The sequence below is a fragment of the Sinocyclocheilus rhinocerous genome, unplaced genomic scaffold (assembly GCF_001515625.1).
Source record: "Sinocyclocheilus rhinocerous isolate Xijiao unplaced genomic scaffold, SAMN03320098_v1.1 scaffold468, whole genome shotgun sequence".
Lineage (NCBI taxonomy): Eukaryota > Metazoa > Chordata > Actinopteri > Cypriniformes > Cyprinidae > Sinocyclocheilus > Sinocyclocheilus rhinocerous.
The window spans coordinates 2,339,530-2,352,253 of NW_015635305.1; the positions used below are offsets into that span (position 1 = coordinate 2,339,530).

Here is a 12,724-nt window from a genome sequence, read left to right on the forward strand (position 1 = left end):
GGATTTGAGACTTTAGTCTTTACAACTTTACAGATCTTCTTTATGCACCAAGAGCTTGTAACACTCTAAAGAGAAAGGAAAAAATGAAATCGCATCATATGACCCCTTTAAGATTATAGTTGGAAAAATGTGTTCAATTTAAATCTCTCTTTTCTTCTTTTTTTTTCATTTACATTTTCCTATATAAGTGCATTGTATTTTATGAGAAAGAAATTCCATCTTAAACAAAAAAATAAAAAAATAAAAATTAAGTTGGAAAAAGTGAATATTCATTTATTTACTTATAATTTCTCCAGTGCTGTAATATCCAGACTGTACCACAAATTGCAAATACAACTGACAATATCTAATAATTCATGAGCATTCTTTATAATAAATTCTCACTGGAGAAAGGTATTATAACCCACAAAAGGGCTTTGCTCTCAGAAAGAAAAACAAATGAAAGTAACATACAGTAACCATAAAAACAAATATATTTGCACTGAACAAAACAAGATCAGTCAGTAAAAAACACTGATAAAAGTGGTGCGATGTTCAGCATTAAATAAATAGAAATAAATAACTGAGCTGTGACTTAACCTGTATCACTGCATGTCTCATCACCGAAAAAGGGCAAAGCCCTCATAACAGAAATGTATGTATGTATGTATATATATATATATATATATATATGTTTTCCCTTCATGAACAAAATTTAATTAGAGAAACTGTATTACAATTACTAACAATTCTCTAACAGGTCTATAATTAGCAGCGTAACAGTGTTACACCTCGTCCACTTTAGTGCAATGAACTGGAACAGCAGCAATGAAATTTAACCAAAACAACCCAAATAAAAATCAATCCGGATCCACAACTTCAGTGAAGATGTCATCCAGTAAGAAGTGGGACACTTGATCAGGATTCTTATCAGCATCCAAACTGGAGACAGGAGGGCTGTTTTGAGGAGACTGCACAACAGAGGATGTAGCACTAATGAAAACGACTAATATAAAAATGGTCATCGATTCAAAGCTAACAAGTCCTTATCTAACAATAAGGTCAAATGTGACCCTGGACCACAAAACCAGTCATAAGGGTCAATTTTTTGAAATTGAGATTTATACATCATCTGAAAGCTGAATAGATAAGCTTTCCATTGATGTATGGTTTGTTAGGATAGGACAATATTTGGCAACTATTTGAAAATCTGAAATCTGAGGGTGCTAAGAAAATCGCATTTAAACAGAGGCGGACAGTAACTAAGTACATTTACTTGAGTATTGTACTTAAGTACACTTTTTGAGTATCTGTACTTTACTTGAGTATAATTTTTTCTGGGAACTTATGACTTTAACTTCCCTACATTTGAAAGACAAATATTGTACTTTTCACTCCACTACATTTCTATCTTTTTTGTTAAAGCAGTGTTGCTGTTGTAAAGTTGTACAGCTACAGTTGTGTTGCTGGGTTTTAAAGCAGGTTTGATTTTTTTTCTTCCTTATCCCTCTGTATTTACAGGATTTCACTGTCCACTCTGTTCAAATGTGGTTGAATGGCTACACATAGATGTGTGCACACACTGTCAGAGCTGTGTGAGATCACTACCATCCTGCTTTTGTGGGGGTGGGTAGGGGTGTTAAATAATTTGTTTTTGTTTTGTTTTTTTTCCCCCATAGGTTTTTAACATTTTAAAAGCTCTTTATTCCAAAGATACTACAAGCTAGTCAGTCTATTCAGTAGGTGTAATGTATTGTACGTTGCTTCAGAAGTATTGCAAGTATTACGTACAACAATAAAACAGTGCATTGACATAAAAAAGGAAATTTACTTTTGGTACTTAAGTACTTTTAAAAGCAAGTACTTCTGTACTTTTACTTAAGTAAAAATCTGTCTTTACAACTTTTACTTGTAATGGAGTAATGTTTGACCAGCGGTATCTGTACTTTCACTCAAGTAATGGAGTTGAGTACTTTGTCCGCCTCTGCATTTAAAGCTGTCCAAATGAAGTTCTTAATGCATATTACTAATCAAAAATTAAATTTTTGATATATTTACAGTAGGAAATTTACAAAATATTTTCATGGAACATGATCTTTACTTAATATCCTAATGATTTTTGGCATAAAAGAAAAATCGCTAATTTTGACCCAAACGATGTATTGTTTGCTATTGCTACAAATATACCCGTGCTACTTATGACTGGTTTTGTGGTCCAGGGTCACAAATAATGTACATAATGCAATGATTTGATTGTAGATGACAGCATGTACCTGATGATCTGCCTGTGTTCGGGAGGGTGTGGTGGACACGCTAGCTGGGGACGAAGTAGGTGTAGAAATGTTCTCATCAGTAGCTGTTAATGGTATACGATGAAGGACAACCCTTGGCGAGTATCCTGGCGGCAAGGGCGGCTCCTCATCGGCATGTGATTCTAAACCAGAGCTTCTGCTTCCACGCAAAGCCAGAGATGCCTTGTCCATCTCATTCCTAAGAATACAAACAGATGTTTTTACTGTGAACAGCACTAAATATTCTGATTTCGACAATCTGAAAAGAATTACATACCATGTCATTGGCATGAAATGGAAAACATCCTTACCCTCTAGAAGTGGGTTTTACAGTGACAGGCGTGCTGTGATGCTTTGGTTGCAGGACACTTTGAGCACTGCAGATTTCCTCTACAGATAACCTTTCTAGCTGTACCCGGCATGCACTTGAGATCTCTCCTGTTTGTTGTCTTGTTGGAGTTCCCATGGACTCTTTCACTTTTGATGTCGGAGTTCGCTGAGGTGTTGTCGGGGCAGCTTGGGTTGACTTCAGCATATGAGGTTGATCTTTAAGGCGTCTTTCAGGTGACCTTAGTGTCATCTGAAATGTACCTTTTTGAGAGAAATCAGAAAAAATAAATCAATATTACAAAAAATAATGGAGACAAAGATTAATAACAGTCTGAGATGAGGAATGACTAACTTCTTGCTGGTGATTTTTTTGCTTGTGATGCTGGCACTCTCATTTGACTTTGTCATGTCAGAAGTAGTGTCTAATTGGTGTACCTATACAACAGATTTTTGCATTGTCATTTGCACCTTGTTTAAAGTTTTATAAAGATTAATCTCGAAAAACCTGTCCAGGTCACATTTCACTCCAAAAATTAATAAATAAATATTTTGTTCATTTTACTCCCTCATTATATATTTTTTAAATAAATAAATAATTTTATTTTATTATTTTTTAAATAATTTTAATTATTTAACATATTTTTGAAGAAAGGCTTTTTTTTTTATAAAATGTGATCTAGACACTTTTTCATGAGACTTATCCATATAAAATCAATTGTTATGAACTACAGCTAAATGCTTCTTAAAATAGCATACATTACTTGAAATTATTATTTTGCTTTATATTATTATTTTATGCATTCTTACCTCTCCTACAGCAAGGTGTTTTCCATTCCACTGCCACAGACTGACTTGAGCTCATCTCTTCCGTTTCAGTATTTGTTGCTCTCTCATTATCTGTTGACTTCTCAACCTGTGGCAGGTAAAACAATTTATATTTTTGCTGAATTTTTTATTAGGATAAAAAGTACTCAAGCGATCAATGACCTTTCAAAATACAGAAACATACTTTGACTGCATCTTCTTGAAGACCAGCAGATAAGGCCTCTTTGTGAAGGCTGCATTCAGCGGACTCATCCAATACAGGCACCAAAATATCAGACAGCACAATGTGTGAAACACCCCCAGATGCTTCCTCATGGTCCTCCGAGCCAGTGGGCAGCAAGTCAGCACTATGACAGAAAGACCAACCCATTAGTAAGTAATTTGATATTTTGGTGAAAATGTAAAATGTACAGATCAGAGGATAAAGTCACTCATACCATGTCTCAGCACTACATTGTGTTGACTCCGACTTTAAGATTGACAGAGGAACGGTTTGTGATTGCTCGCCACTCTTAGGGGAATCTCCAGTCTTTCTTTTGGGAAACATCATCTTTACCAATAACTTGCTTTAAAAGCAAGGGGCATAAAAAAGAATCAAAAATGTTACTCAAAGAAAATTCATCAAATTGTTACAGAAACTAAACAGTGTGTTGAGAAAAGACACAATTTTGAAAGTGTTTCATCACCTTTGCCCTGAGTGGGTCTTTTCCTCTTGGGTGATACTGATGGTCCCACATTTGATGAGTGTGACACTTGACAGAACAGGTCTGCGGTATCTGGATCCTCTCTCACCTGTAGTATATATTTCAAATAAAAGTCAAATTAATTATGGGTATTAAAATTTTTGCCAATTTGAAATAAAAATGTACATTTAAATATCCAATATTGACCAATACCAATAAAAATATATATCTGCCAGTACTCCTTACTCATTCTGCCATTCAGCTAACTAACCTGAGATCTTCCTTCCTCATGAGGGCTTTTCTCTCCAGCTTTTGTCCATTCATTTCTTAAAGGGGTCATATGATGCGATTTCATTTTTTCCTTTCTCTTTAGAGTGTTACAAGCTCTTGGAGCATAAAGAAGATCTGTAAAGTTGCAAAGACTAAAGTCTCAAATCCAAAGAGATATTCTTTATAAAAGTTAAGAGTTAGCCACACCTACCTAAAACGGCTCGTTCGAACAAAAATAATGTTCTTTTTAGCAGCATCATATGACCCCTTTAAATCATCTTCCATTTTCTCACAGATGGGGATCAACATATCTGTCAGCAGCATGTGAGAAACACCCCCATGTGAAACACTTATGTGAATGCAGAGACAACCTGCTGGCTCTCTTCACCCATTTCGAGACTGCTTTGGACAGAACTTCCACTCGCCATATGATCGCCGTTTTCCATTTCAGAGGAAACCGGCACCAATATATCAGGCAACACCACGTGACACGCATCCTCATGCCTACCCTCTATTTTCAGTTCCACTGGAGGCAATTCAGTGCTATGACAAAAAGTAAAAAAAAAATTGCCTATAATAATTGTACACAGATTGAGGGATATTTATTAAAATAGATGTTTCTTACCATGCTGTTGATTTTACAGTGCTGAATGGTATAAGCTGTTGAAGTTGTGAGGATGAAGCAATCCCAGCAGGCTCTCCGTCTAATTCCTCCTTTGGAATATCAGAGAAATCTTCTTGCTCGGATCTCTGTTCCACTTTAATGGATTCTTCTTTAATCAGAGGTTCTGGTGAAATTATTTGAGTTGTGGCTGGATCATTATACCCAAAGTCAGATAGCTTCTGTCTAGAACAATCGTCTTCAGTAGAAAGACGATTTTGGGGAAAACGAAGACCCGTTTTGGGGATTTTTGGCTTCACTTGCAACTTGCCTTGAGAACAAGGAAATAAAAAGTTAAACGTAATGAAACCAGTTTGTTCTCAAGTGTCAAGCAAGTAAGTTTGAGCTTCCATTTATCCATGATGTGCTTTATGTATGCATGTATGTTGATCAATAAAAGCCAAAATTACGTATAGTGTCTTTTCTTAAGACTTGGATTAAACCACTTAAAAATATTAAGTTTGTGTTTCAAAGATGAACAAAAGTCTCATGGGTTTGTAATTACATGAGGGTGAGTAAATGATGACTATTTTACTTGTTGGGTGACTATCCCTTTAAAATGATAAAATAAGTCAGTTAAAGGGACATTAATATCATTACCTCTCCTAAAGGGCATAGTCTTCTCTTGAGATGCAGATGATGACACACATGATGCCTCTCTGCAAGTATCAGGCTTTTTAGAAATATCTGCCATTTTTTCCTCCTGTGGACACAAGTACTAACAAATTAATGTGATGTGTTCCTAGTAAACTTGAAATTTTAAGTTAAAAATTAACTTCAAGGAGATTAAAAAAAAAACATAAATACTTAAAATTGAGCTTTATTTCTGGGAAATGGACCACTCGTCAAGCAATTTCATAACATATTGAGGACTAATGTTTTGTTTAGATATAAACAAAAACACTTACTTGGTCAATAACTGAAGGAAGAGATTTCGCACTCTCTGTAAGACATATAGATAAGCCCTCAGGTATTTGGAGCTCACTATCATGAGGGCTTTCCTTTCCCTTATTAAAAACATCCTTCATTTCTTCTGATGAGAGTACGAAGGCATCAGCCAACACTATGTGTGAAATACCCTCATAAGCAGCTTTGTTGTTCCCCTCAGACTCCTTTATGAATGTACTGTGCACCTGTGAAGAAACACTTATGTGAATGACTGATTTATACAGAAAAAACTGGTCTGTTTCAATAGAGAACAGCCTCCGACTCACTGGAGGGTCAACAACAGAGTCCTCATTCCTCTGAAGTTCTGTTCTGAGAGGACATTCCCACTTCAGGTGACTCTCATCTCTCATATCTTCAGACGCTGGCACAATGGCTGTTGATATCACGCCATCACGCTCACTGCCTTCAAGGCTTGAGTGGCTTTCAGGACCAACTGTTTCCTGCACAGATAGTTTCTGGTTGGACTCGATCTCAGTTTGTGCTGTGGCTTGAGATGTTGGTAGATTCTGACTGGGTGCACAGTCAAACTGGCCATTTTTTGAAGGCCCAACCTTCACACATGGCTTTAGCTTCGGCTTGACCTTTATCTTGCCTTCATGGAGAGATCAGACAGGATATTACCATCTCATCTACATGAATATACCAGTTTTAATATATGACATAACTGTTGAATGCAAGTGAACGTCCTACATCTCCTTTGAGTAGGTGCTTTAGTTTCTGGGGATTCTGTCAGGATCTCATCCAACTTCAGCTTTTACCAAAAGAGAAAACATTTTAATTTCCAAAACTGCTACAAAATATAAACACTCCGCAAATTATGATAACAAAAGGGAGTACTACATCATACCGTGGCAGAATTACAAGAGAACATCCCGGGTGGACTAATTAAAGAGTTCACACCATCACAACTGCTTTCCAGTGAGGATATCAATTGTGTGCTAACATCATCTGCTTCTTCCTTTGAAAGAGGATCCAGGGAGTCATCCACCACCTTGCGAGAACTACTTTTACATAGATTACTGGTCTCTTCAGACGCCATGTTCAGAGATGCACTACAAAACAAGGTCATCAAGGATGAAAGGAATGGATGATCAAGGATTTTGTTTTTTACTGTGTAAAACGTTACCTAATTAAATCTAGACTGGAAGGGAAATGTACCTGGAAGGCTCTAATGTGAAGGAAAGAGAATGTGAACTGCTTGAGAACAGCAAGGGTGTCTGGACTTGTGCTGGCTGCAGTTCATTAGGGGGAGTGTCCTGCTGCCCAAAGGCAGCCTCATGGGACAGCTGAGAGGCTGGAATCTCATATAGAGTTAAAATAAATGTGGGCTCCTCCTCAGAATGTTTATCTGTGACAAGGAAGGAAATTGTTAAAAAAATAATATACGCTACCATTCAAAGTTTAGGGTCAGATTTTAAAGATAAGTTAAAAAAAATAAATAAATTAATACTTTTATTTAGCAAGGATGCATTAAATTGTCAGTAAAGATGTTTATAATGTTAAATACATACAAAGAATCTTGAAAAAATGTATAGCAGTTTCCACAAAAAAATATTAAGCAGCACAACTAAAATAAATAATAGTAATAAGAAAGCACCAAATCAGCATATTAGAATTCTAATAATATTTCACAGTATTACTGTTTTGTTGAACAAATAAATGCAGCCTTGGTGAGCTTAAGAGACTTCTTAAAAAAACAATTTTTTTTTTTTTTTAATCTTACCAACCCCAAACTTTTAAACAGTAATGACAGCACAGTACATTTACAATATTGTATTTATATTCATTTTATATAGTATTTAAATTTCTCTGGATCATGTGTTCATGTCACCACTACCAATTGCACCTGTATCCACTCCAGCTGAATCTGAAATTTCAGATTTTGCATTTTCATTGAGAGAGGCACTGCATTCCTGCCAGAAAAAAATCATTAGTTCAAAAGCTGTTTATTCCATTCAGCAAACACAGAATACACAAGGTACTGTTTGTCAGAACTCTACCTCAGAAGCTTCTGATGACTCCTCTGTGCCGTCTTGATTTTCTGAATCCTGCTCATCTGGTATTTGAACGTCTTCAGCTGCAGACTCACTAAACTGCATCCTAAAGCAACATTTAAACAACATATTAACCTTCATTTAATAAGACTACATAAATTATTAGAAACTCTTATCAATTAAAGCTGCTAAAAAAAAGCTACATTGTACATACATGTCCATATCACACAGGTTGCTTGCAGGTTCGTTTGGAGGATCAGAAAAAGATGAAACCGGGCTGTGCGCTTCAAATAGTGCAGATGAAGCATCACTGAGAACTGGGTCTATAAGAAACCGATCAAATGAACAGACTCAATCGTTTGCGTGTATACATAAAGCATGGTTTCTAATCAGTTTTGTTCTAACATGGAGTTTAAATATGTGGACTAAATATTTCTATAAAGAAAATCAAATCAGATCAAACTTATTAAATATAATAAAACTCTAAAACCCACCATTTTGTTCTTTGTTTCCTTTACCAGTGCCGTCCACAAGAACTTTTGGGGCTGAAGTTTGTTTTAAGCTAAGTAATGGGACAGGGGACAGGAGATCCTCATCCTGTTTATGTTCCTGTAAATTTCCTTCAGATGACAGAAGCTTCTCTTCTCTGGAGATCTTCTCTTTGTCATGATCCAAATCACTATGCTTGGCTTTAACAGGACTCTTATGTTCAGGCGTCTCTGCAGGATCTAAATGAAGATGTCATGTCTCAATCATTGGCAGCAACACTAGTGACATTTAAAGCAATATTCTCAATCTGAACAACATGAATCCCACCTTCATTAGGCTCTGAGGTCTGTTGAGGGTTTATCATGACCAGAGATGCCCCTTCCAGGTTGGTGGGTGTTTGCTTATCAAACTGACCGCGCCTCTCTGGGGCAATACTGCCCTGAGCATAAACTGAGGAACCACCAGCAGAACAGCTGTACAGATGACACCACAGAGCAAAGGCATTGTTAAAAACATTCAAGACAAACCCTGTTAATTTGAGCAATCTACTGATTCATCTGCCACTGCACACCTGACTGGAATAATCCTCTTCAGCTCTGTCTGAGGTTCCTCAATCATGGTGTCTGTGACTTCAGACTCAACAGCTTCTGAATCCTGTTCCTCCTGATCAGTAATTCGATCTTCATTCTCAGACGTCCGAGATGGAGACCTTTCAAATTCTCCTCTTCTTTCAGGCACATCTGTAAAAGTCATTGTCTTTTTACTTTTTTTGGATCTGCTGCAAACCAAGTTAAGCACTTTAATTATGGATTTTTTTATGTCTGAAAAAAGTCTTCTGTTGTACCTTTGTCTGACGGTGTGGTGTCAGGAACCAGAGGCTTCTCAAGGAAGGGTACGATCTCCTGGTCCTCTGTCTTACTCACTATTGGAGGACTTCCTTATTTAGAGAAGTGGTACAGAGACAAATATGTAAAATTAAAATGAGTTAAAAGGAAAAAACAAAGACAGAGAGACAAAAAAGAAGGAGGGAAAGATGGACGGAAAGAAAGACAACCAAATATATATACAAACAATGCTTTTAATCTTACCAATTGATGTTAAGGAAGGAAGATCATCTACTGTGGTTTCTGCTTCATCATCCTGGACGTACAAAAAGGCATTAAAGAAGAGAAAACTCACTGCAAGTCAAATGTATGTTTGGTTCCCTTTCATGGGAACTTCGAACTGCGTCCTCTAGGGGTCGCTATGGGGAACGCCTCGTCGTGACCCGTGTCTGAAGCATACATTGAAAAAACACCAACTCGTTGGCCGGCGACAGCCATGACGTCACTACCGGTGCGACTAGAACCATGGTTACATAAGTAACCTGAGACGTTTTCCATCACATCATCAGAACACGCACTCAAGTCTCTCCTTTGACAAAATCCCTCACCTTAACATCCTGAGGGCCGCTCACTTCTGGAGTAACACTACATGTAAGCTCTTCCTCAGGACGGTCCCTGTGCTCTTCAACAAGGCATTCATTTGGAGCAATCTTCACTTGGACTTCCACAGGACTGCGACATTGCAGCTGCGTTGAGTCACGTTTGAAAGACGGGGTATCTGGATTTAGAAAGAACACATGCCCTCATTCAGAACAGCAAACAACACACAGCATTATACACTCTACACAGGCTACTGGACAGTCTTCTTAGCTCATGGTTTATATGCATCTCAAGCTCACTTTCATTCAGAGGTCTGCGGATGGACTGTGCTGCCTGGCTCAGACTGGGTTTGGGCTTGGAAAACCTCCTTTTTTCAGCAATGCTTAGTTGGGCAGAAACGGAGGCAGTGTCGGTTTCCTTCACATCTTGATCTTGAGAGACCCTCTCTTCTAGAGCACCACTAGAGGAGCCGTGTTCATCAAGACCATCCCTCTGCTCTCCCACCTGCAAATCACATCAACAGTCACTGTTATGATAACTATTTGAGCAATGCACAAATAATAACAGATCACACAAAGAACAAACTCCTCCAGTACTGACATGATGGCCTTTGGCAGGTGCCGTGTCCTGCGGACTCTCAGAGGTTGTTGATTCCTCTGCAGTGGTTTGTGCTTGACTCCTGAGGTAGTGCTTCACTTCGGCATGAGACACCAACACAACTGCTCTTGTCAGTAATGTCTGACCTTAAGAGGATATTAAAAGAAGCATTACACCCATTTTCAACTGGTAATATGTGTTGCACCCCAACAACAGATCTGTGTTTGAGATTAGATAAAGAGCCTAGAAACAGACTCTTGGTAATGTCATCCATTTGCATTCATTTACATTACCATTCAAAAGTTTATACTGTTACTCAGCAAGGATGGATTAAATTCATGAAAAGTGATGGTAAAGACATTTATAATGTTTCAAAAGGTTTCTATTTCAAATAAATGCTGTTCTTTAAACTTTCTATTAATCAAATAATCCTAAAAAATGTATCTCAGTTTCCATAAAAAATGGCACAGCTGATAACAACAAGAAATGTTTCTTTCTCTCCAAATCAGCATGTTAGAATGATTTCTGTAACACTGAAGACTGGAGTAATCACTTGAAAACAGTTATTTTACACTAGAGTAAGTATGAGTACAAATTTCTACGACACACAAGTGCTCACTTTGTCGAACTGGTCTTACTACGACGATATAAATATAAAAACATCAATATGAAAGCATACTCACCATTTACTTCAGATGGAGTTAAAAACTCTAAATGATGTAAATTTAAATCCTAAAAAGTAAAAAGGTAATTGGTCTCAACTATACAGAAGTGTATTATCTAAAATGAGTAGTTAAGTCTTTCTATAGGTCTGTTTACATTCAAACCCTGAACATAATAGTGACATATTTAAAAACTCTGTAGAATAATACATTACATTTACATTTAGTCATTTAGCAGATTTTATCCAAAGCGACTTACAAATGAGGACAATAAAAGCAGTCAAAACTAACAAAATAGCAACAATATATAAGTGCAAATGACAAGTCTCGGTTAGCCTAACGCAGTACACGTAGCAAGGTATATATATATATATTATACACACACATATACACACACACACACACACACACACATAAAGAAAAACAAGTAGATAGAATAGAAAAAAATAGAAAGCTACTAGTTTTTTTTTAAATAAAAGAAGATAAATAGATAAAGTAGAATTAAAATAGAATAGAAAGTGCTAGAGTTAGAGGGTCAAATAAAAAATGAAATAAAATCATACAAAATAATATTCCACATCAAAATACTGTACAACAAAAACATCTTTGGTTTCATTGAAGTACAATGCACTACATAACCATAAATCTATACATATAATGATCATAGCTTTAAAGTATTACAGAGCACTAAACAGACAACACCTTTATACTGTAGTGATTTCTGGCACTGTTATGTTAATGTAGGCCGAAACAGATCCATGTCACACTACACAAATTCAAAGCTTCTCTTTTTTTCCATTATTGTAGTAAAGTTGAGCACATGCAATTAGAGCTATTTGATTTACCTCCTCCATGCGTTGATCAGCCTCCATCCCTTTAGAGTCCTGGATGCCCAATTGATTCGGCATGGCAGTGCTGCTCATGTCCTCTGGTGATGGATGTGAGCCAGTATGACACTGGTCTATCTGATCCCCTTCTGAAGCAGTCAGATTCTGCTTGACCTTTTCTGCTCTCGTCTGCCGCCCAGGAGAACGTTTGGAGGAGCTTTGTGAAATCTCCTCCTTAGTTGAGCTCTCTGGAATGAGCTTCACCCCGACACATGAGGCAATTGATGAAGATTTGTAATTAGCGGACTACTGAAAGAAAATCCCATACCCTGATCTTGGGAAGATAATTTTGCATACCCTTGATCCTCTTTAACACTGGGGCCTGCTGTCGAGACTTCACTACCATCACCGGAAGCAGTCAGATTGCGTTTGACCTTTTCCGCTCTCATCTGCCGTACAGGAGAATGCTGCGGGCTCTGGGAGAACTGTGGTTGGTCTTGGCTTTCACATGAGCTGTGTGAATCTTTTAGCCTTTGATGTGATATAATTTATAACAGCTGAAAGAATGATTCCCCCCCCCAAAAGATCACGGTGTAGTACTGCAATGTGTTGAAAGAATGAATCATAATTTACCTTGGAGGAGTTCAACTACTGGCTGATTCTGGAGCTGTTCCTCTGCAAGACGGATGATCTTCAAATATAACGATCAAAAAAAAAAAAAAAATGTTTTAGGATTATCCCTAT

At 37.2% G+C, this 12,724-nt stretch overlaps 1 protein-coding gene across 1 annotated transcript; it reads right to left on the reverse strand.

Annotated features, from left to right (window-relative positions):
• Positions 1 to 6,949: 6,949 nt before the first annotated feature.
• LOC107746866 (uncharacterized) lies at positions 6,950 to 12,076 on the reverse strand. The gene is made up of 11 exons (XM_016561195.1): positions 11,999 to 12,076; positions 10,495 to 10,632; positions 10,194 to 10,398; positions 9,903 to 10,072; positions 9,559 to 9,610; positions 9,315 to 9,407; positions 9,042 to 9,210; positions 8,798 to 8,943; positions 8,505 to 8,709; positions 7,146 to 7,170; positions 6,950 to 7,039 (listed from the first exon to the last, which is right to left on the reverse strand). The coding sequence occupies exons 1-11, from the start codon at positions 12,074 to 12,076 to the stop codon at positions 7,016 to 7,018; spliced, it is 1,305 nt and encodes a 434-aa protein (XP_016416681.1). The 3' UTR covers positions 6,950 to 7,015.
• Between the last annotated feature and the right edge of the window lie 648 nt (positions 12,077 to 12,724).